This window comes from Rhinopithecus bieti, unplaced genomic scaffold, assembly GCF_001698545.2.
Source record: "Rhinopithecus bieti isolate Rb0 unplaced genomic scaffold, ASM169854v2 scaffold_2432, whole genome shotgun sequence".
Taxonomy (NCBI): domain Eukaryota; kingdom Metazoa; phylum Chordata; class Mammalia; order Primates; family Cercopithecidae; genus Rhinopithecus; species Rhinopithecus bieti.
The window spans coordinates 954,750-974,271 of NW_016804136.1; the positions used below are offsets into that span (position 1 = coordinate 954,750).

General features: G+C 51.8%; 2 protein-coding genes across 4 annotated transcripts in view; both read left to right on the forward strand.

Annotated features, from left to right (window-relative positions):
- Nucleotides 1–893: 893 nt before the first annotated feature.
- On the forward strand, nt 894–10,637 carry AP2M1 (adaptor related protein complex 2 subunit mu 1). 2 transcript variants are annotated; one of them, XM_017865963.1, is made up of 12 exons: nt 894–1,159; nt 3,166–3,282; nt 5,081–5,346; nt 6,409–6,491; nt 6,885–6,890; nt 7,089–7,224; nt 7,325–7,466; nt 7,940–8,059; nt 8,155–8,290; nt 8,394–8,491; nt 8,968–9,079; nt 10,023–10,637. In XM_017865963.1, exons 2-12 carry the CDS (start codon nt 3,209–3,211, stop codon nt 10,155–10,157), a joined length of 1,308 nt encoding a protein of 435 aa, XP_017721452.1. In that variant the 5' UTR covers nt 894–1,159; nt 3,166–3,208; the 3' UTR covers nt 10,158–10,637. The 2 variants fall into 2 exon arrangements, with proteins under 2 accessions (XP_017721452.1, XP_017721460.1); XM_017865971.1 differs by lacking the exon at nt 6,885–6,890 and having other exon boundaries at nt 1,046–1,159.
- A 1,980-nt stretch (nt 10,638–12,617) lies between these two features.
- ABCF3 (ATP binding cassette subfamily F member 3) overlaps nt 12,618–19,522 on the forward strand; it is an 8,474-nt gene continuing 1,569 nt past the window's right edge. Inside the window, exons 1-17 of one of the 2 annotated variants that reach the window (XM_017865982.1) lie at nt 12,618–12,824; nt 13,051–13,198; nt 13,338–13,417; nt 13,935–13,981; nt 14,204–14,301; nt 14,401–14,523; nt 14,681–14,947; nt 15,273–15,353; nt 15,441–15,500; nt 15,600–15,656; nt 15,767–15,789; nt 15,900–15,955; nt 16,069–16,269; nt 16,366–16,442; nt 17,856–17,900; nt 17,980–18,112; nt 19,428–19,516. In XM_017865982.1, the coding sequence (XP_017721471.1) occupies nt 12,752–12,824; nt 13,051–13,198; nt 13,338–13,417; nt 13,935–13,981; nt 14,204–14,301; nt 14,401–14,523; nt 14,681–14,947; nt 15,273–15,353; nt 15,441–15,500; nt 15,600–15,656; nt 15,767–15,789; nt 15,900–15,955; nt 16,069–16,269; nt 16,366–16,442; nt 17,856–17,900; nt 17,980–18,112; nt 19,428–19,516 (1,658 nt within the window). In that variant the 5' untranslated portion in view covers nt 12,618–12,751. Of the gene's footprint in view, nt 12,825–13,050; nt 13,418–13,934; nt 13,982–14,203; nt 14,302–14,400; nt 14,524–14,680; nt 14,948–15,272; nt 15,354–15,440; nt 15,501–15,599; nt 15,657–15,766; nt 15,790–15,899; nt 15,956–16,068; nt 16,270–16,365; nt 16,443–17,855; nt 17,901–17,979; nt 18,113–19,427; nt 19,517–19,522 lie in introns of both variants that reach the window. The other variant, XM_017865977.1, reaches the window with a different exon arrangement.

The window sequence follows — 19,522 nt, forward strand, 5'->3', positions numbered from 1 at the left end:
TATTCAGTCACTTAATGACTTCAGACCTTGACTATGATTTGAGAGGGGTCAGATCTTCATCCTGCCACATCGTGGCTTCTGGCCAGAGGCTGGGAAGGACTGTAACATTTGCAACCAGATCTGCCCTTTCTCGCCCTTCCTTCCTCCCATGACAGGCACAGTCCTGCCCAAGGAAGGCAGCAGTTTATCTCTGCAAGAACCAAGCAGTTCTTTCATGTTTGAGGGTTGGCTCTGTCTCCTCAGCTTGGATGTAAAGATTCTGTTTATCAAAGAAGGGATTTCAAATCCCATGTCAAACTAAATTCAACTCTTCGAACGTCTTCTAAGCAACATATATGCCTGTCACTAGAAGGCATGCACAATCGCATAGGTATAGCTAAGGAGAACATCGGCTTGTTCATGAAAAGCTGTAGCTGACCTCGAGGAAGAGTGTACAGTCATGGACATATTTGTGAAAAGGTTTAGTTTCTTCCCAAGTAGTCTCCTCTTTCCTCCCCGCTCCTCTCCTTGGGTCTTGATCCCTTGGAAAAAGCTCATGTCCGGAATACATGAGAAAAGCTTGGGAGAATCAGAGGTAGTGTTAGAAAGCAGTAAATTCAGTACAAACACTTCTGCCAAGTTGTATTTATTTGTGTGCAAAATGAGGACAGCCAGTCCTGGGACTCTGGAGACCAGAAAAGGCCTACAGCAATCCCAGGCTTAACAGATGTGCTTCTACAAATGGCATTAATATTCCAAAACTCTCCAAAACATAAATAGGAACAGGAGGAAGTGCTGGGACTACAATTCCCAGAGCGCTCAGTGAAAAGAAAAAAAAAATGAGGCGGGTAGAGCGGTGTATGCTGGAATGTGTATTTCTGGTAGGGCCGGCTAAGGCCACGCCTACCCCTTCCTGAGGCGGGGACGGTTTCTCGAAAGCAGTCGGTAGTTGTAGTTTTGCTAAACCTAGAGAGCTTCAAATTGCAAGCAAGGAGGCCGCGAGGCCTGACGGGATTTGTAGTCGGCGCAAGAGGCGGGCGCGCACGCGCAGCCGGGACCGGGGCGGGGCCGCGGCACTGCGGTGAAAGCCGAGGCAGCGGGCAGACGAGCAGGGGGAGGGCGGACATCTTGGGATCCGGAGAGTGGCCGGGCCGGCAGAGAAGGGCGCTCGGGACACCAGGTGAGCCGGGGATCTGGCCTTATGGCGTGGGGGAGGACGCCGCGGGTCGTCTGCTTCGCCGCCCAGTTTTGTCCTGCCCTGCGCTGAGCTGGCGGAAAGCTGCCCACACCCGGGAGTGGCTTCAGCCTTCAGACCCGGGAGCTAGCTGACGGTGGGGCGGGGGCGCCCGGGGCGAGGTTGCAGGGCTGGCGGGGAGCGGTGCCCTCCACCTGACCCGCCTGGCGCCTCCCATGAGAGGGATACCGCCTGAAATTCTCCCAGAGCAGGAAAGCTGCGCAGCGCCCCCTCCCTAGGATAGTGCCAACCCCCTACCCCTCCGCGCAAGGACAATTTCCCCGTCTCGTAGGACAGTGACACCCCCTTGTTCCGCCTCCTTGCACCGTGACAGATCTCACACCATGCGGCGCCCCCTCCTCTCAGTTCAGTGACATCCCACGGCTTTTCTTCCTTAGACCTGTGACAGCCCCCGCGACCCATGGCACCATCTTTTCCCACGATATCTCCCCAAGGCGAAAAGCCCACCACCCCCTCATTACTCTGCACCTGAACCCCAAGCAGGCTCTGTCTCCCCAGCTTTCCCTTATTTACTACCGTCAATTTCCCCCTGCTGGTTTTTCCTTCTTAAAACCTTGACCTTTTCCATACTGGAAACCCTTACCTTTAGGTGCACTCCACCAGCCCAGTTTGCTGCTGTGGGCTCACCTGGGGACGCTGCCTGGCTGTCACTGCCGGTCTTTCCCCTTAACTAAATGTTCCATTCCTGCGCAAGGCCCCACCTCTGGTTCTCGGGTGCCCTTCCCTACCTACCACTCGATACCTGTGGACTTGGTTCTTTGCCCCAGGCTCTACCTCCATTTTGCATCTCCTCTACCAGCCTGTTTGGGACTGAGGAATGGGATGAGTTCACCACCTTGAGGGGCCACTCACCCCTCTGGAAGACCTTGACAGCCACAGGAAAAGGCTTTATTTTCCAGTTTAGAAAAGTCTTCTAAAGTACTCCCTGTGAAATTAATACCAGGGCTAATCCAGGAAATCTAAAAGCAAATTAATGCCTTTTCTCAAGCAGTCTAAATTAATTTGACCCAAATAATTTGGATAATTCAGGCATCCTGAAATCCCTTCCTCTTGTTTATAGGCACCCAGGCCAGAAATGAGTTACTTGATGGGCCTGGCATCACGATTTCAGATGGAAGGATTTCTTAATTTTATGAGCCTGCACTACCCCCACCCCCCAGTCCTTACTTTTATTGCATTCCAGAGCTTTTTGAAAGGGGGGTGGTAGTCAGAAATAACTGTAGTAAGCAGCTTAGGTGATGAAAGTGTAGTCTGCCAGCACTAGGACCTTCCTCCTTTGCCCTTTGCCTTCTTATTCCACTGCCTGGAAGAGGTTAAGCCACACTCCCGGGTCCACATTAGGGCCTAAGGGCTCCGTTCTCTTCTCCTCACACCCTTTCTTGGAATGTTTGAATTCTGTGAATTAGAGTGCCGGAAGTTCAGGCCCTGCGACCTTCTCTGAAGGGTAGTGGAGCCCGAGAGACTGGATGCTCTAAAGGTTATGCCTGGGGGCCCCAGGCCTGAACCAACTGGAGTAATTCCTACCGCCATTCCTGCAGCCGCAGGCAGGCTGGCAGGCCGGCAGGCCGGCAGGCCTTAGTGACTCACTGGCGGGAGCCTGAGAGTCTGCACAGGAGGGGGCCGAAAAGGATCATTCCTGAGCTCAGTGCTGGGGAGAGGGGGCGGGGTTGCTGATGCTCAGCCCCAGGAAAGGGAGGGTCAAAATGGCCTTAGAGTCCTGAGCCTAATCTCTCTCAGTTTCTTTCTCCCATCCAGTGTGGAATAAACAGGAACTGGAGCCTAGCTGAGGGGAGGGGCATGTCTGGGAGGGCTGCAGGGTCACTTGCTAAAGGGTTGAATCAGGAAAAAAGCTCCAGTGATCCGCACAGCTCCACAGGGGATGTTGGCAGGGATTCTGAGGTCTTCTTTTACCCCGCCCCCGCCTATCCTAGGTCTGTTCTCAGAGCAATGGGCCGCGGAGACTGATCTGCCGCCATGATTGGAGGCTTATTCATCTATAATCACAAAGGGGAGGTGCTCATCTCCCGAGTCTACCGAGATGACATCGGGTGAGTCCTCTGGCGGAGCCAGCTGTGCCCCACCACTCCAGCCCCCCAGCCCCAGCATGCAGGATTAGGTCTGTTCCCACCAGAGGCTTGACTTGGGCCACCCTGACCCCTGGCTGCACCCTGGAAGCTCAGCTAGTGTAGCCTGGCTCCCATTAGGTCTGGTGGTATTCGCCCGGCAACCAGCCTGCTGGCCCCTAGGTGGGACCTGTGGAATGGCATGGTCCCACAGCTTTAGGAACGTCTGCCCTTCCTGCATCCTGTTTCTCTATTCAGGCCTGGTTGCTGGAGATGAGTGCCTTTGCCCAGGCTGGTGAATTTCTTCTGAGGAGAAGGAGAAATATCTCTAGTGGGTGGGGTTAGTGGCCAGGCTGGAGAGACTAATCCATCTAAGCCTTGCTCTGAGAAGCCCTTCCCATATCAAGCGCCTTCACAGGATTCTATTGAAAGCCTCTCCAGGCTACCCAATCCTCTCCTGCTCCCTTTCTCAGGAGTCAGGCTGCTGACTCAGCTGTCTTCAGTTCCTCTGGGCCATTCCTGGGGGAGAGGCTGGGAGGGAGCGTGAGGCACTCTCTGGGTCACTGAGAAAGGGCAGGGAGGCCATGCTACCCTCTCTGATTTATCAGAGTAGACCCAGAGCGGCTCCATATCCTGGGCCTTCACACAGAGCCACAGCCTGCCTTCTCATTCTGCGCCCCCTTGCACACCCTGGACCTATCCTAGCCTCCGCGGCGCTAATGAGATTAGGCTCCTCTGGTTCCTGCTGCCTGTTTTTCTTCCTCAGAGAGCTTGAGATAAAGTCACAGAATGGGCCTGTGGCAGTGCTCCTCATTTGGCTCCCTGGCTGATGGGCTGGCCTGGCCCTTGCGGGTGTTTGTCCATTGGCTGGTGGTGTGGCATGAGCTAGAGCTGCAGCTGTGACAAGGCCTGGCCTGCCTGAACCTGGCTGGCTACACCCCCCACTCCCGGCTCCCCTCCTGCGTTGGATGGACTAGGCAAGCCAAGGCCAGGTCACACGCCGCCTTGCCTGTCTTGTCTGCTTCCACCTCACGGTGTGTGCTGCCCTCCTGGTGTGTTGTGTGTCTAACCCTCTCTCTCGTTGCTGTCACTCTCCTCTTCTTGCTGGCGTCATTTCTCTCATCCCATCTCATTGACTGCCGTAGCAATAGGTAAGCGGCCTCTCAAGCTGCTGCCCAGGTACAGGTGGGTGGGGGCCCTGCCCCCATCATTGTTTTCCTGCATCCTTTTTCATTCCCTGAACTTGCTCTGGAGTTGGATCCTGGGCAAGAATGGGTAGCACAGTTCCATGGCCCCTTGGTACTTCCTCCTTTGTGACTTCTGAAGCCATGTTGGCTTTGTCTAACATCTGGAGGAGTCGGCCCTCCCCACTGGTGGGATCACTAGCGGGAGGACTGGAGAAGCAGTGTCTCTTTCTGTCTTGGACCTGGGAGCTTACAGGGAAGCTAGATAAAGCTGGGAAATTAGGGCCAGCCCTGGGAGTCAAGAATATCTGTCTCTAAACCTGATGAACCTCACTTTATTAAGGTTACATCGGCCTTAATAGTTGACTTCCCTATTTCTTGTGGCCTTTAGACACTAGCCCAGCTCAGGCACTCTTCCCATGCCTCCACAGGGAGTCATAAGAAGGGAACCACCCCAGTGATTTAGGCATTGGCTTTCTTTAGATTGTGTGTCAGACTTCTGCAGAAAGGTGGGTGGAGCTATTAGCAGCTGTGGTTGATCCTTGTGGGGTAAGGTTTGCCTGGGTGCTGAGCAGGCCCTATGCACCCTTTTCCCTCAGGAGGAACGCAGTGGATGCCTTTCGGGTCAATGTTATCCATGCCCGGCAGCAGGTGCGCAGCCCCGTCACCAACATTGCTCGCACCAGCTTCTTCCACGTTAAGCGGTCCAACATTTGGCTGGCAGCAGTCACCAAGCAGAATGTCAACGCTGCCATGGTCTTCGAATTCCTCTATAAGATGTGTGACGTGATGGCTGCCTACTTTGGCAAGATCAGCGAGGAAAACATCAAGAACAATTTTGTACTCATATATGAGCTGCTGGATGGTGAGGCTGGTGGGCTGGCAGGGCAGGGAGCCTAGGGTGGGAAAGAACCAGGCTGGGCCTGGCCTGAAAGTGGGTGTAGGTCCGAGGCTCTGGTACACTCTGAACTTTCTTTCCTGAGTATCTGGTCTCTTGGGCTAGGATCTCTGTGCCCCTCAGAAGGCCAGTTCACATCCAAACCTAAAGGCTGGTCTGAAATAGAACACAGAAATAGGCCAGCAGGTGGGGAGGGGAAGTTTTGGTCTTCCAAGGGGCTAGGAACCTGACTCAGGTTTGGTGCTGAGCCTCCTGTATTCATCCTCTTTTCTTTGTGGCTTGGACCTTACTTCACTGACTGTCCACCCAGTTTTCCATTTCAGCAGCTGCTTCAGAGCCTGGGGGAGAGTGAGATACTACAAGCCCCTGGGGGTGCACTGTTATCTCTGTTTCTCTGTAGAGTGTGATCTAAGAGAAGGTGAATCCTTCCACCTTCCCATTGTCTATTTTCTGGAGAAAACAGCTCAGAGCTTCTTGACTGGCCACCCACTGGCCATGTGACTCTTCTATTGATTTCTTTCTTTTTTTTTTTTTTTTTTGAGACAGGGTCTTACTGTTGTCGCCTATGCTGAGTGCAGTGGTGTAATCGCAGCTCACTGAAGCCTTGACCTCCCAGGCTCAAGCAATCCTCCAGCCTTAGCCTCCTGAGTAGCTGGGACCACAGGCACATGCCACCATGCTTGGCTCATTTTTACTATTTTTTGTAGAGCTGGGTCTCGCTATGTTGCCCAGGCTGGTCTTGAACTCCTGGGCTCAAGTGATTCTCCCACCTTGGCCTCCCAAAGTGTTGGGATTACAGGCATAAGCCACTGCGCCTGGCCTTGATTTCTCTATTTGAAAAACTCAAAACATTTGAATTGTTTTCCTATAAAGCAGAAATCACAGAATAAATGCTACAAAGCTAGAAGACTTTGTTGCAGATGATCCCACATGGTGTTTGGGAGTTGTGCCAGTCAGACATGTGTAGGTCCAAGTAGGGACTGGAATGAGGAGGTTTGTTCAGGGGCTGATGGTTCCCTTCTTTTTCAGAGATTCTAGACTTTGGCTATCCACAGAATTCCGAGACAGGCGCGCTGAAAACCTTCATCACGCAGCAGGGCATCAAGAGTCAGGTACTTGAATTGTGCAGACTATAGTCAGGGTGCAGGCCAATCTCCCTTCATCTCAGCTGGCCCCTGAGCCTTGTCTGAGCTGACTCATAAGCCCTCCCATAACAGGAAGTGCTGGCCTGAGCCTCCTGCCATGATTGCAGGCCTATTTTGCTCTATGTGGTCCTCCCACTGCAGGAGCAGCCAATTCAGCATCTCTGTTACCAGGAATACAGCTCAATCAGTTTCCTTTTGCACTGAGGGCTGGGGGAGGAGGCCTGGTCTTGAGGCCTGGTGTTCCTCAGGAAGAGAGAGCTTGGGCCCTCTCCTATAGGATCCAAACCTCATAGCTTTCTCCTCCTTTTCTGCCTCCCTTGCTGCTTCATGTGGGCACCTCGTTGGCCCTGCGGCCTCCAGCATCAGGTAAGCCCTTCCCTTAGCTTCTGCCCTTGCTGCTTTGCTTTGTTTCTCCAGGCCCTGCCCTTTGGGGCTTATAGGGGAAAATGGATTACAGGTGGGGACTAGAAGGGATGGGGAACGAGGGTGGAGTGGGGATAGAGACAGGATGATTAAAGGGAGAGGGGAGTGAGGCCCTTGCTGTTTGTTTCTGCTCCCATGTAGACAAAAGAAGAGCAGTCACAGATCACCAGCCAGGTGACTGGGCAGATTGGCTGGCGGCGAGAGGGTATCAAGTATCGCCGGAATGAGCTCTTCTTGGATGTGCTGGAGAGTGTGAACCTGCTCATGTCCCCACAAGGTAAGGTCCCTCTCACGACAAAGCTGGAGGGGGCCCAGGGCAGGATCCTGGGCCTGCCTGCCTGACTCTGTTGCTCCCCATTTATCTGTTCCATCACCAGGGCAGGTGCTGAGTGCCCATGTGTCGGGCCGGGTGGTGATGAAGAGCTACCTGAGTGGCATGCCTGAATGCAAGTTTGGGATGAATGACAAGATTGTTATTGAAAAGCAGGGCAAAGGCACAGCTGATGAAACAAGCAAGAGGTGCCTGAGGCAGGAGAGCTGGTGGGAAAGGGTGTCCCTTGGAGGGCTCAGTGGGGTCTAGTGAACCACAAGTTTCTTCTGGATTTCATTCCCACTGTAATTGCAAACTCTGTTCCTGACGGTAAGCCTGGCTGTTCGCTCTTGACATTAGTGCTAAGAGAGATGAGGGGATTGTCCTCAGAGCAAGCCCCTTTGTGTGGTCCCTAGGACCAAGGCCTCTTCTGTACATACTGACAGCCTCCTCTGCCCAGTGTGCCTGAAACACCCAGGTCCCGAGCAGCAGGTCACCCAAGAGATGAGTTTACAAGGTTTTCCTCTCATCCCAAGCTCTGGGGCAGACCTCCGAGTCAGAAAGCTGCATTCTAGCAGCTTTTCATAGTCTCTGGTGCCAGCCTGGGGTGGAGTGGTCTCCTAGCATGACACCTGTCATTCTCCTGTACCAATGAGACCTCCTCTTGTGCCCCTGCTTGCAGTGGGAAGCAATCAATTGCCATTGATGACTGCACCTTCCACCAGTGTGTACGACTCAGCAAGTTTGACTCTGAACGCAGCATCAGCTTTATCCCGCCAGATGGAGAGTTTGAGCTTATGAGGTACATTGGGGTGTGAGGAGGCAGCCAGTGCTGCTGGCAGATTGGGGAGAGGAAGTGGGTCAGCTCTTTGGTAACCTTGCTTCCCATCCCATAAGGTATCGCACAACCAAGGACATCATCCTTCCCTTCCGGGTGATCCCGCTAGTGCGAGAAGTGGGACGCACCAAACTGGAGGTCAAGGTGGTCATCAAGTCCAACTTTAAACCCTCACTGCTGGCTCAGAAGATTGAGGTGAGGACAAGGGGCTCGGGGAGGAGGAAGAACTTGTCCCTAGGAATAAAGGCAGCTGATGTCACAGCTTGACAGAGCTCCCTGACAGGTGTGTCACTTCTAGGTGAGGATCCCAACCCCACTGAACACAAGTGGGGTGCAGGTGATCTGCATGAAGGGGAAGGCCAAGTACAAGGCCAGCGAGAATGCCATCGTGTGGAAGTGAGTCTTTCCTTCATTAGGCCACAGCAGGTTCAAGATCCCAGTGTACCCTCGTTTTCACCTTTGATCCTCCTGAATGAGGGGTGGGGGAGTGTGCCTGTTTGCTTTTCTAGGAGCCTCTGCTTGTACTGTCAGCCTTTATACCTCCATGTGAGTATGTACACGCCTGCATTTGGGTTCATGCACGTGCTTATTTTTTAAGATGCTTTGGCATTTCCCTGCTTGCCTTTGTAACGTATCTGTGAAGCAGACAAAGCAAAGATAGCATGCCCAAGTGTCTAGGCAGAAACTGCATCCTGTTGTCCTAAAGAAGTAGACCCAAGCTTCCATAGCAAGTGGTTAGCAGGGTCCTGATCACTTCTCCTTGTTCTGGCACCTCCTGCAAGCTCCTGGGCGTGCTCCTTTCTTAAAATGGGCAACTGCCCTTGAAACTCCTCCAAGCTACAATGGGCTGCCCGTTGTCCCTGTGTTCCTAGGATCAAGCGCATGGCAGGCATGAAGGAATCGCAGATCAGCGCAGAGATTGAGCTTCTGCCTACCAACGACAAGAAGAAATGGGCTCGACCCCCCATTTCCATGAACTTTGAGGTATGGCAGAGGAGGGGCCTAGAGTCATGCCAGGGTATGCTGGAAAAGCTCTTAGAGATCATTCCGATAAACCGCTGCACCTTAGAGGTGAGGAAACAGGCCTTTAGAAAGAAGAACTGGCTTTAATTCATAGATCCATTCTTCCCCTTTCAAGCCTCTTAGTAGAAGTTACTATTCATAGTGAGGCAAATCTTTTACTTCTCTTAGCTTGTCCTAACACAGTTCTTTTTTTTTTTTTTTTTTTTTTTGAGACAGAGTATCACTCTGTCACCCAGGCTGGAGTGCGGTGGCCGGATCTGGGCTCACTGCAAGCTCCGCCTCCCGGGTTTACGCCATTCTCCTGCCTCAGCCTCCCGAGTAGCTGGGACTACAGGCGCCTGCCACCTCGCCCGGCTAGTTTTTTTATATTTTTTAGTAGAGACGGGGTTTCACCGTGTTAGCCAGGAATGGTCTTGATCTCCTGACTCGTGATCCGCCCGTCTCGCGCCGCTCCCAAGCTAGTGCTGCGGATTACAGGCTTGAGCCACCGCGCCCGGCCGTCCTAACACAAGTTCTTTCGAAAAACTTAGATTGTTTAAATGCCAGGTAAGACACAAAGTTTACTTACAGACAGGATAATGGGCTGACTTTGCTTTGCGCATGTTAGACATAATTTTCTCCACCTTATTTTTAAGTCCATAATATTGAGCAGGATAAGTATTATTCTAAAGCAGTTCGTTGGTTGCTGTCTCCTGCTGATGAAAGGAACTGATTCCGGGCGTCACCGGCAGGGGTTTCTTCTTCAGTCACCTCTTGGAGGGTCCCTCACCACCCCAGCTTCTTTAAGGACCCCAGCCATTCAAACACCTGTAGTAGAGATGAAGTAGGGCAGGGCAACGGGAATTCCCAGAGGAGAGCAGCTGTAAGAGGAAGGCCACATTTCTAATGAGCTGTCCTTGCCCAGGTGCCATTTGCGCCCTCTGGCCTCAAGGTGCGCTACTTGAAGGTATTTGAACCGAAGCTGAACTACAGCGACCATGATGTCATCAAATGGGTGCGCTACATTGGCCGCAGCGGCATATATGAAACTCGCTGCTAGCTGCCACTAGGCAGCTAGCCCACCTCCCCACCCACCCTCTTCCACAGGTCCAGGTGCCGCTCCCTCTCCCACCACACATCAGTGTCTCCTCCCTCCTGCTTTGCTGCCTTCCCTTTGCACCAGCCCCTGAGTCTAGGTCTGGGCCAAGCACATTGCAAGTGGGACTGGTGGAGTAGCCCCTGGGCTCCCTGGACAGGGAAGTTCTGAGGCTCCTGCTCTCCCCTCCACCTGTCTGTCCTGGCCTAGTGCCAGGCTCTGAGTTCTGTGACCAAAGCCAGGTGGGTTCCCTTTCCTTCCCACGCCTGTGGCCGCACCTCTGGAGTGGGAGGGTTGGTTGCACCCCTCACCTCAGAGCTCCCCCAAAGGCCAGTAACGGATCCCCAGCCCTCAGTCCCTACTCTGCTTTGGGATAGTGTGAGCTTCATTTTGTACACGTGTGACTTCGTCCAGTTATAAACCCAATAAACTCTGTAGAGTGGAGTTGCTGGCTAAGTGTTGATGTGGGAGCTACGTGGGGAGGGAACTGAACTGGTGTTGCTCTCTCCGCAGTTTTCTGTTCTGAATACTCTAAAGGCTCTTTCCTTGTCTTGTCCCAGTTAGGTGTCTCCTGGGCCATCCGAGCCCTTATCCTTGTGGGTTTTGGGCCCAGGTTTCCTGGCTCCTCTAAGAAAGCCTCAAGGGCAAGCAGACCCAGCGGGCCCCAGTACCCTGGGGGTAGATCTTTCCCTAGCTCCTTTTTATTCCCCCTGGTCCTCGGACTCCTAGGCTCAAGAGATCTTACCTGCCTCAGCCTCTGGAGTAGCTGGGATTACAAGCACACGCCACCACAGCACCCAGCTCTTTCTCCAATTCTTAGGCAGACATTTTCTAATTAGATTAAGTATAGATTAAGTGAAGTTTACATTTGGTCTTATAGCCATCCTAAGAAATTGACCTTTTAATTCCATCATTTACCCAGGCTTCCCAAATCTTGCTGAGTGGGTGGTAGGAGGAAAGATTTGCAAGCAGAATAATACAATGGACTGGGTGCGGTGGCTCACACTGTAACCCCAGCGCTTTGGGAGGCCGAGGTGGGTGGATCACCTGAAGTCAGGAATTCGAGACCAGCCTGACCAACATGGAGAAACCCCGTCTCGACTAAAATTACAAAATTAGCTGGGCATGGTGGTGCATGTCTGTAATCCCAGCTGTTCGGGAGGCTGAGGCAGGAGAATGGCTTGTACCCAGGAGGTGGAGGTTGCAGTGAGCCAAGATCACGCCATTGCACTCCAGCCTGGGCAACAAGAGTGAAACTCCGTCTCAAATGAAAAAACAAAAAAAAGAATATGATGCATCTCCATGTCTCATCACCCAACTTCAACTATGATCAGTGTGTGACCTGTTCCTTAATATCACATCCAATCTGTGTTCACTAACCAGGTGTCTTACCAAATTTTTCCAGACAAGGTCCATTGTGGTTGGTTAATGCTTCTCAAATTTTAAAAATTGATGTTTCCCTTCAGGTCTTGCAATTTTGTCGAAGAAACCAGAGTTCTGTAGTTTCCCCCATCAGAATTTGCCTGTTGTCCCCAAGAAGTCACTTAACATATTCCTCTTTACCTATATTTCCTGTAAAATGGTTCAGTATCCGGATTGATTCCTCATGATGGCAGTGTTTAATCCAAAGAGGTGAATGGGTAATGTAATTTTCGGTGCCACTTTTAGAAAACCATCGGAGGAATATTTACGTTTTAAATGTAAAGCAGTAGCGTCATTTTGGAGGAAATTCCTAACTTCCTGAGGGAATCAGTGAAAGGAAATAGCCTTTTACTAGCATTTACTGAGTGCGGAGAAGTCTGCTTTGGGTGTACGTAAGGAATAATTTATACAGGCCACATTGTCCTGGTTTTCTTGCCCTTTGGCGGTGGATTTGGTCGTGCCGTGGGGTGGTGGAAGAACTGAATTGGCTTCATTCACAAAGGTCGGCTGAATTAAGTGTGAAGAGGCAGGTCGCGGCGGGGAGGCGGGTGGCGCTGGCAACCAGGCTGAGGAGCCCGTAGGGTGTGGGGACCCACGAAAGCAAAGCACTGAGCAGGGGGCTTCTGAGAGGGACCGGGGTGAGTCAGCAAAGCTCTGGGCGGGCTCCAAAATGGACCTGGCTGGGTGCGCAGCAGCAGCAGCAGCAGCAGACGCGCCTCGAGGGAGCGCATAAAACCTGGCAAAGCCAAAATACTTTATCAGCCGCTTGCCTCTTGGGAGGCTCCCATCCGCCAGACCACCGGTGCCTCGCGGCCCTGATAAACCTTGAGCTCCCACCCCACCCCTCGCTCCGAAAACTCCACCTCCCAGAAGGCAGCAAGAACCGCATATGTGGCTAATCTTTCAGCGGAAAAGGCGTCGCGCACGCGCAGAGAGAGCGGCTCCGGCGCAGACTCGGCGCCTCTCCTCAAGGCCCCGTTCGCCCCGCCCACCGGGCTCCGCGCACTCCGCTCCTTTTCTTGCGTCACCGCTACGCATGCGCCTTGCAAGGAAGGGCGAGCTTTCGGGGGCAAGGCAGGGGGCGGGCCTAGGCCGGGGTCTCACAGCGACTGCGCGGACGGGCTCCTGACTGGAACATGGCGACTTGCGCCGAAATCCTGCGGAGCGAGTTCCCCGAAATTGACGGACAAGTCTTCGACTACGTGACGGGTAAGCAGAACTGAATCGGCCGGCTGAGGAGACCGAAGTGGAGGTTGGGGGAAAGTCTAAGCGAGCGTCGTGCCTGGGACTGTTGCCAGGCCTCTCCTCTGCATGACCTCTTGTCCCGGGGGCCGGTTGGGTCTGGAGCCTGGAGTGGGGCCTCTGTCTGGGGACTGAAGCTGCTTGTGTGTCCACCCTACCCGATACCTTCCTCGTTCTACCACGCCCTGCTCAGGCGTCTTGCACAGCGGCAGCGCGGACTTCGAGTCTGTGGATGACCTGGTGGAAGCTGTGGGGGAACTATTGCAAGAGGTGTCCGGGGACAGCAAGGATGACGCGGGCATCAGGGCCGTGTGCCAGCGCATGTACAACACTCTGCGCCTGTATGTGCCAGGGAGTACGGGTTGATGGGGGCGAAAGGGCGGCGAACGGTCCGGAGACAAGAGGTGGGGGAAGAAGATCTGATGGCCATAGAGCTTTTCCCTCAACTCCTAACTGCGCTTTCTATCCCTACCCACATAGGGCTGAGCCACAGAGCCAGGGAAATAGCCAGGTGCTACTGGACTCTCCCATCCAGTTGTCAAAGATAACAGAGAACTACGGTGAGAGTGAGGGGAGGTTGAACTAACTGCCCTCCTGTCCTTTTCTCCGCCCCCAACCATCTGCTCCCTGCAGCTTAGGGCTCCTACGTCTTTTCCACAGGACAGGGTTGTAGGAGCTAGTTGATGTCTTCCCAGAAGGCAAAAGACCCCATGATGGGGATGGGGAGGAGGTTGGAGGGTTCTCCCAGCTCTTGGGTGTGGTAGGAAGCATAAGAGCCTGGAGCTGGGCAGACTTGCTTTCACCCCCAATTTTGCAACTTACTAACCAGCTGCATGATCTTGTAAGAGTTACCTTCCCCAGCCTCGTCTATGCCTCTTTATCCTTTTATGTGAGTTTTTTGTTTGTTTTGTTTGTTTTTGTTTTGTTTTAGTGCAGGGAAGATAATAGCCATCTATCTGCAGGATTATAAGGCTTTATAGAAAACGTCTGTGTCTGTGCCTGGTTCATATTAGTCACTCAAAGTGTTAGTTTCCCTTCCCTCAGGGAGAAGGTGACTGCTTTTCTTATCGCTTACAGACTGTGGAACCAAACTTCCAGGACTGCTAAAGAGGGAACAGTCCTCGGTGAGGAGGAGGAAGCAAGGGAGGGGACTGTGTCTGTGATGGGGTTGGGAGTTGACTGTCTAATTGGAGTATCTTTTTGGGGGATTTCTGACTATGTCTTTCCCTGAGCCTTTGAGTCTGTTCATCATGGGTAAGTTAAGAGGGTTTACTCAAGATGTTCTCTCTTGGGGTTCCTTTCTGAGCCTACACCCTAGAGTGAAGTCAATGTGTTTGGACCCTTAGACAGTGAATGCAAAGAAGTTGGAGAAGGCCGAGGCTCGACTTAAGGCAAAGCAGGAGAAGCGCTCAGAGAAGGACACGCTCAAGACCAGCAACCCTCTGTGAGTGGGGGAAGCATGGCTCAGAAGAGAGCGGAGCAGTTTTTGCCTGGACAGAAGGTGGTGGGGAGCACTAAGAGCTGTCCATTTCTCCCTTTAAAGAGTCTTAGAAGAGGCATCAGCCAGCCAGGCAGGCAGCAGAAAAGAGAGTCGGCTGGAATCATCTGGCAAGAACAAATCCTATGATGTGCGAATTGAGAATTTTGATGTGTCTTTTGGCGATAGGTGAGGGGATAGTGGTGGCAGGGGTTGGCTTTCTTTTTCTAATCAGAGGAGAATTTGGAGAGATGAAACGGGGCTACAAACAATGTGAGGTTTGTCATTAAACTTGCTGTGCACCTATTTCTAGAGCATCTTTGGTCTCCTTTCTCCACTCCTGCAGAGTATTGCTGGCTGGAGCAGATGTGAACCTGGCATGGGGCCGCCGTTATGGGCTGGTGGGGCGGAATGGGTTGGGGAAGACAACGTTACTGAAGATGCTAGCCACCCGGAGTCTGCGGGTTCCAGCCCACATTTCCCTGCTGCACGTTGAGCAAGAGGTTGCTGGAGATGACACTCCTGCCCTGCAGAGTGTGCTGGAGAGTGACAGTGTGCGAGAGGATTTGCTACGGCGGGAGCGGGAGCTCAGTGCCCAGATTGCTGCTGGCAGGTGAGGGCTTCCGGCTAGGGAGCAACCAGCAGCTGCTGTCCCTCACAGAGTGCCTGCCATCCTGGAACAATCCATAATTTGCATGTCCATCCTAGTAATCAGCAGAGCTTAGAACTTGGCACTCTGGGACTGAGAAGCCCTTGTTCTTTCCACAGTGCCCATTTCCATAGTGCCCAAGGTAATGAGCACTGTGCAAATCCTTCCTGTATTCTCTTCCTCTTCCAGCCACAAGGTAGCCAATGGCCTTCTTTCCAATGGTATAGGGTGCAGGACATCCTCCTGGACTGCCCCCACTTAGGCCAATTGCTGTTTCTCCTCCCTCCAGGGCAGAGGGCTCTGAAGCTGCAGAGCTGGCAGAAATCTATGCCAAACTGGAGGAGATTGAGGCTGACAAGGCACCTGCTAGGTATTTAAAGCTCCCCCTCCTTCCTTCAGATTTCCTTTCCCTTCTGTGGACTGTTCCAACTGAGTTTTTCAATTTCTTCTCTACTAGGGCGTCAGTCATTCTCGCTGGGCTTGGCTTTACCCCTAAAATGCAGCAGCAGCCCACCCGGTGAGTGACCCTTGCCATTCTTGGCTTTGAACCCTGTTGTCTCAGCCGCTTCCTGCCCTGATGAACACCCACCCCTAATGTGGCTCCATCATTCTTTAGGGAGTTCTCAGGTGGCTGGAGGATGAGGCTGGCCCTGGCCCGGGCCCTATTTGCTAGGTGAGTCTTCTGGGCCAGTGTATGGATCCCTGTGGAAGATTGGTCTTAGCTCTTGAGAGGTGGCATGAGTTGCTGACCGAAAACCTCATGCGGTGTATTCTTTTTCATAGGCCAGATCTTCTGCTGTTAGATGGTGAGTTTGAAATGGGGTACCCTGACTTTAGGATGGACGGGGGTGGTAGCATCCACATTACTAGTTCTCCAGCCCTTCAATCCCAAGTGTGTGCTCCCCTCCTTCTCCAGAACCTACAAACATGCTGGATGTCAGGGCCATACTATGGCTGGAGAATTACCTGCAGGTGAGTGCCTGTGGTTGCTGGAGTGGGTTGGGGAAGGTCGGCCTCCAAGATACCTGGGGGCCTGAGAACTGACTGCCCTCCCAAACTGGGCCTGCTGTCCTGTGACCCCTCAGACATGGCCCTCCACAATCCTAGTCGTCTCCCACGACCGCAACTTCTTGAATGCCATCGCCACGGACATCATCCACCTGCACAGCCAGCGGCTAGATGGTTACCGGGGAGACTTTGAGACCTTCATCAAGAGTAAGCAGGAGCGGCTGCTCAACCAGCAGCGTGAATACGAGGCACAGCAGCAGTATCGCCAGCACATCCAGGTGTGGGGCCTGGCAGGGCTAGGGGTCCCATCCCAGGGGTTCCAGAGTGGGGGATGTTGGGGAGTTTGACCAGTGCCTGCACTCTTCCACCTGCAGGTTTTCATTGACCGGTTTCGCTACAATGCCAACAGGGCCTCTCAAGTGCAGAGTAAACTCAAGATGCTGGAGAAGCTGTGAGTACAGCATCCTTGGCCGGGCCCTGACTCCTGTTCTCTTGGTCTCCTTCCTTATTTGCAGGCCACCCTTGCCCTACCATTCCAGGTCTCCCCTTCGCTAGAAGCCACCTGTGACTTCCTCCTCTGCTGGGAGGCAGAGTATTCCACATTGTTCTTGGAAGGCTAATCTTGACTAGCACGTGGCAACCACTAATTTACTTCCTGTTTCTGCTTCTATGTATCTGCTTATTCTGGGCGTTTCATATAAATGGAATCGTACAGTATGTGACCTTTGTGCCTGGCGTCTTTCACCTGGCATCATGTGTGAGGCTCATCCATGTTGTAGTGTGCATCAGAGCTTCATTTCTTTTCTTTTTTTTTTTTTTTTTTTTTTTTTTTTTTTTTTTTTTTTTCTTTTTTTGAGGCGGAGTCTCGCTCTGTCGCCCAGACTGGAGTGCAGTGGCCGGATCTCAGCTCACTGCAAGCTCCGCCTCCCGGGTTTACGCCATTCTCCTGCCTCAGCCTCCCGAGTAGCTGGGACTACAGGCACCCGCCACCTCGCCCGGCTAGTTTTTGTATTTTTTAGTAGAGACGGGGTTTCACCGTGTTAGTCAGGATGGTCTCGATCTCCTGACCTCGTGATCCGCCCGTCTCGGCCTCCCAAAGTGCTGGGATTACAGGCTTGAGCCACCGCGCCCGGCCAGAGCTTCATTTCTTTTCGTGGCTGGATAATCTATTGTGTGAATATACAACATTTTGTTTATTGAGTCATTAGGGGACATTTGGGTTGTTTCCATTTTGGTAATTATGAGTAATGTTGCTGTGGACACTGGTGTACAAATTTTTGTGTGGTCATATGTTTTCAGCTTGCTTGGGTGCATATCTAGGCTCAGAATTGCTGGGTTACATGGCAATTCCACATTAATGTTTTGAGGAACTGTCAAACTGTTTTCTACAGCAGCAACATCATTGTACATTCCTACCAGCAAGGAATGAGAGTTCCGATTTCTTCACGTCTTTGGCAACACTGTTATTGACTGTTTGTTTTTTTAGTTTTAGCCATCCTAGTGGCTGTGAAGTGATAGCTCATTGTGGTTTTGATTTGCATTTCCTTAATAACCAATGACAATGTGCACTGGGAGTTTAACCTTGAAGTGCCCTTTCTATAAGTGCTGGCAGGAAGCTTAAAATCATAAGGCTTAGATGTTTGCAACATGGAAACATCACAATATAGTAACTGGGGGTAAAAAGTCACAAAAAGCCTAATTCTATTTTTTAGCATGCAGTAAATGAGAACAGTGTACTCTAAAGTAATGATACCTGAGTGGTAGGTGTATAAGCCCTTTCTAAGTTTTCTCTGAACATATATTACTTGTATAGGAAGTTGTTTTTTTAAGTCATAAATCTAGTCTACCTGATCTCTTCCCCCAGGCCTGAGCTGAAGCCTGTGGACAAGGAATCAGAGGTCGTAATGAAGTAAGTGCTGGGCCAGTGGGGCTGGTGGGGAATTGCTTGCTTCCAACTGCCCCCACATCCTCACCCCTACCTCCTGCAGATTCCCTGATGGGTTTGAGAAGTTCTCGCCACCAATTCTGCAGCTAGATGAGGTGGATTTCTACTATGATCCGAAGCACGTCATCTTCAGTCGCCTATCCGTGTCTGCTGATCTCGAGTCTCGCATCTGTGTGGTATGGCTGCTGTTTCTCTGTGCTGTGAGCTGGGAGTCTCCTGTCACAGTGTGTGGTGTGGATTGGCCCAGATCCTCAAGCTGTAAAGGGATGAGGTCCATGGAACAGGAGAGAGGACCTGGGCTAAGGACTTGGCAGGACTTATACTAGCCCTGTCCTCTGGCTGCACAGCGCTGGTCTTCAGGGAGGAAGAGCCTGGTATATAGTGTTTTAAAAATACTTAAAGTAGTGCTTTACCTTATTGATCTTAGTTCTGAGTTTTCTAAATCTTGAGACATTGAGGAGACAGCATGGGCTTCAGGGTCAGACTTCGGATCTTGACTATACCATTTCCTAGCTTGGTTACCAAGCAGCTTCCTAATCCTTAAGATGGTGCTGGCATCTGCCTGGGATGGTATTGGGAGAAGTAAGTCCCCCCCAGCACTTAGCAAATACTCAAGTATTGATCCCCTTAGTACATGTATTTTCTTTTCTTTTCTTTTTTTTTTTGAGACAGAGTCCCGCCCTGTTGCCCAGGCTGGATTTCTATGGCACGATCTTGGCTCACTGCAACTTCCGCCTCCTGGGTTCAAACAATTCTCCCTCAGCCTCATGAGTAGCTGAGATTACAGGCACCCGCCACCATGCCCAACTTATTTTTTGTATTTTTAGCAGAGACAGCGTTTGACCATGTTGGCGAGGCTGGTCTCAAACTCCTGACCTCAAATGATTTGCTTGCCTAGGCCTCCCAAAGTGCTGGGATTACAGGCATGAGCCACTGCGCCCGGCTAGAGTCCTTAAAAGCATTTTTTTGGTTGTTGAAGGAGTCATTGGGACTGGGGACTGCTTGAGACCCCTTCTAATTTCCTTCCCTTCTGTGTTACACACAGCAGTGCTCTTTTTATTGATACATAATTATACATGTTTACGGGGTACAGAGTGATATTTCCATACATGTGTAATGTTTGAATCAGGATAATTAGCATATTCACCATAAACATTTATCACTTTATGTTGGGAACATTCAAAATCATCTAGCTTTTTAAAAATGTACAATCAGTCATTGTGAACTGTAGCATCCCTGCAGTGCTGTAGAACCCTTTAACTTATTCCTCCATTCCTCCTATCTAGCTACAATTTTGTTTTGGTTAACCAACCTCTCCCGATCCCTTCTCTCAACTCCCCTCCTCCCCGCTTACCCTTCCCAGCCTCTAGTAACCAGAACTCTACTCTCTACTTCTATATGCTAAACATTTTTTAGTGCCCATATATGAGTGAGAACTTACAGTATTTATTTTTCTGGCACACACTGTATGACGTTTTCACGTTTCTTAAGGTTGGAGAGAATGGGGCCGGGAAGTCTACCATGCTGAAGCTGCTTATGGGGGACCTGGCACCTGTTCGGGGCATCAGACATGCTCACAGGTCAGG

Bases quoted from the DNA above. Each gene is read 5' to 3' on its own strand.
- AP2M1 (XM_017865963.1), top strand. From the start codon at position 3,209: ATGATTGGAGGCTTATTCATCTATAATCACAAAGGGGAGGTGCTCATC. The intron at 5,347-6,408 runs GTGAGGCTGGTG...CTTCTTTTTCAG, and splicing joins CATATATGAGCTGCTGGATG to AGATTCTAGACTTTGGCTAT. The intron at 7,467-7,939 runs GTGCCTGAGGCA...CCCTGCTTGCAG, and splicing joins GCTGATGAAACAAGCAAGAG to TGGGAAGCAATCAATTGCCA.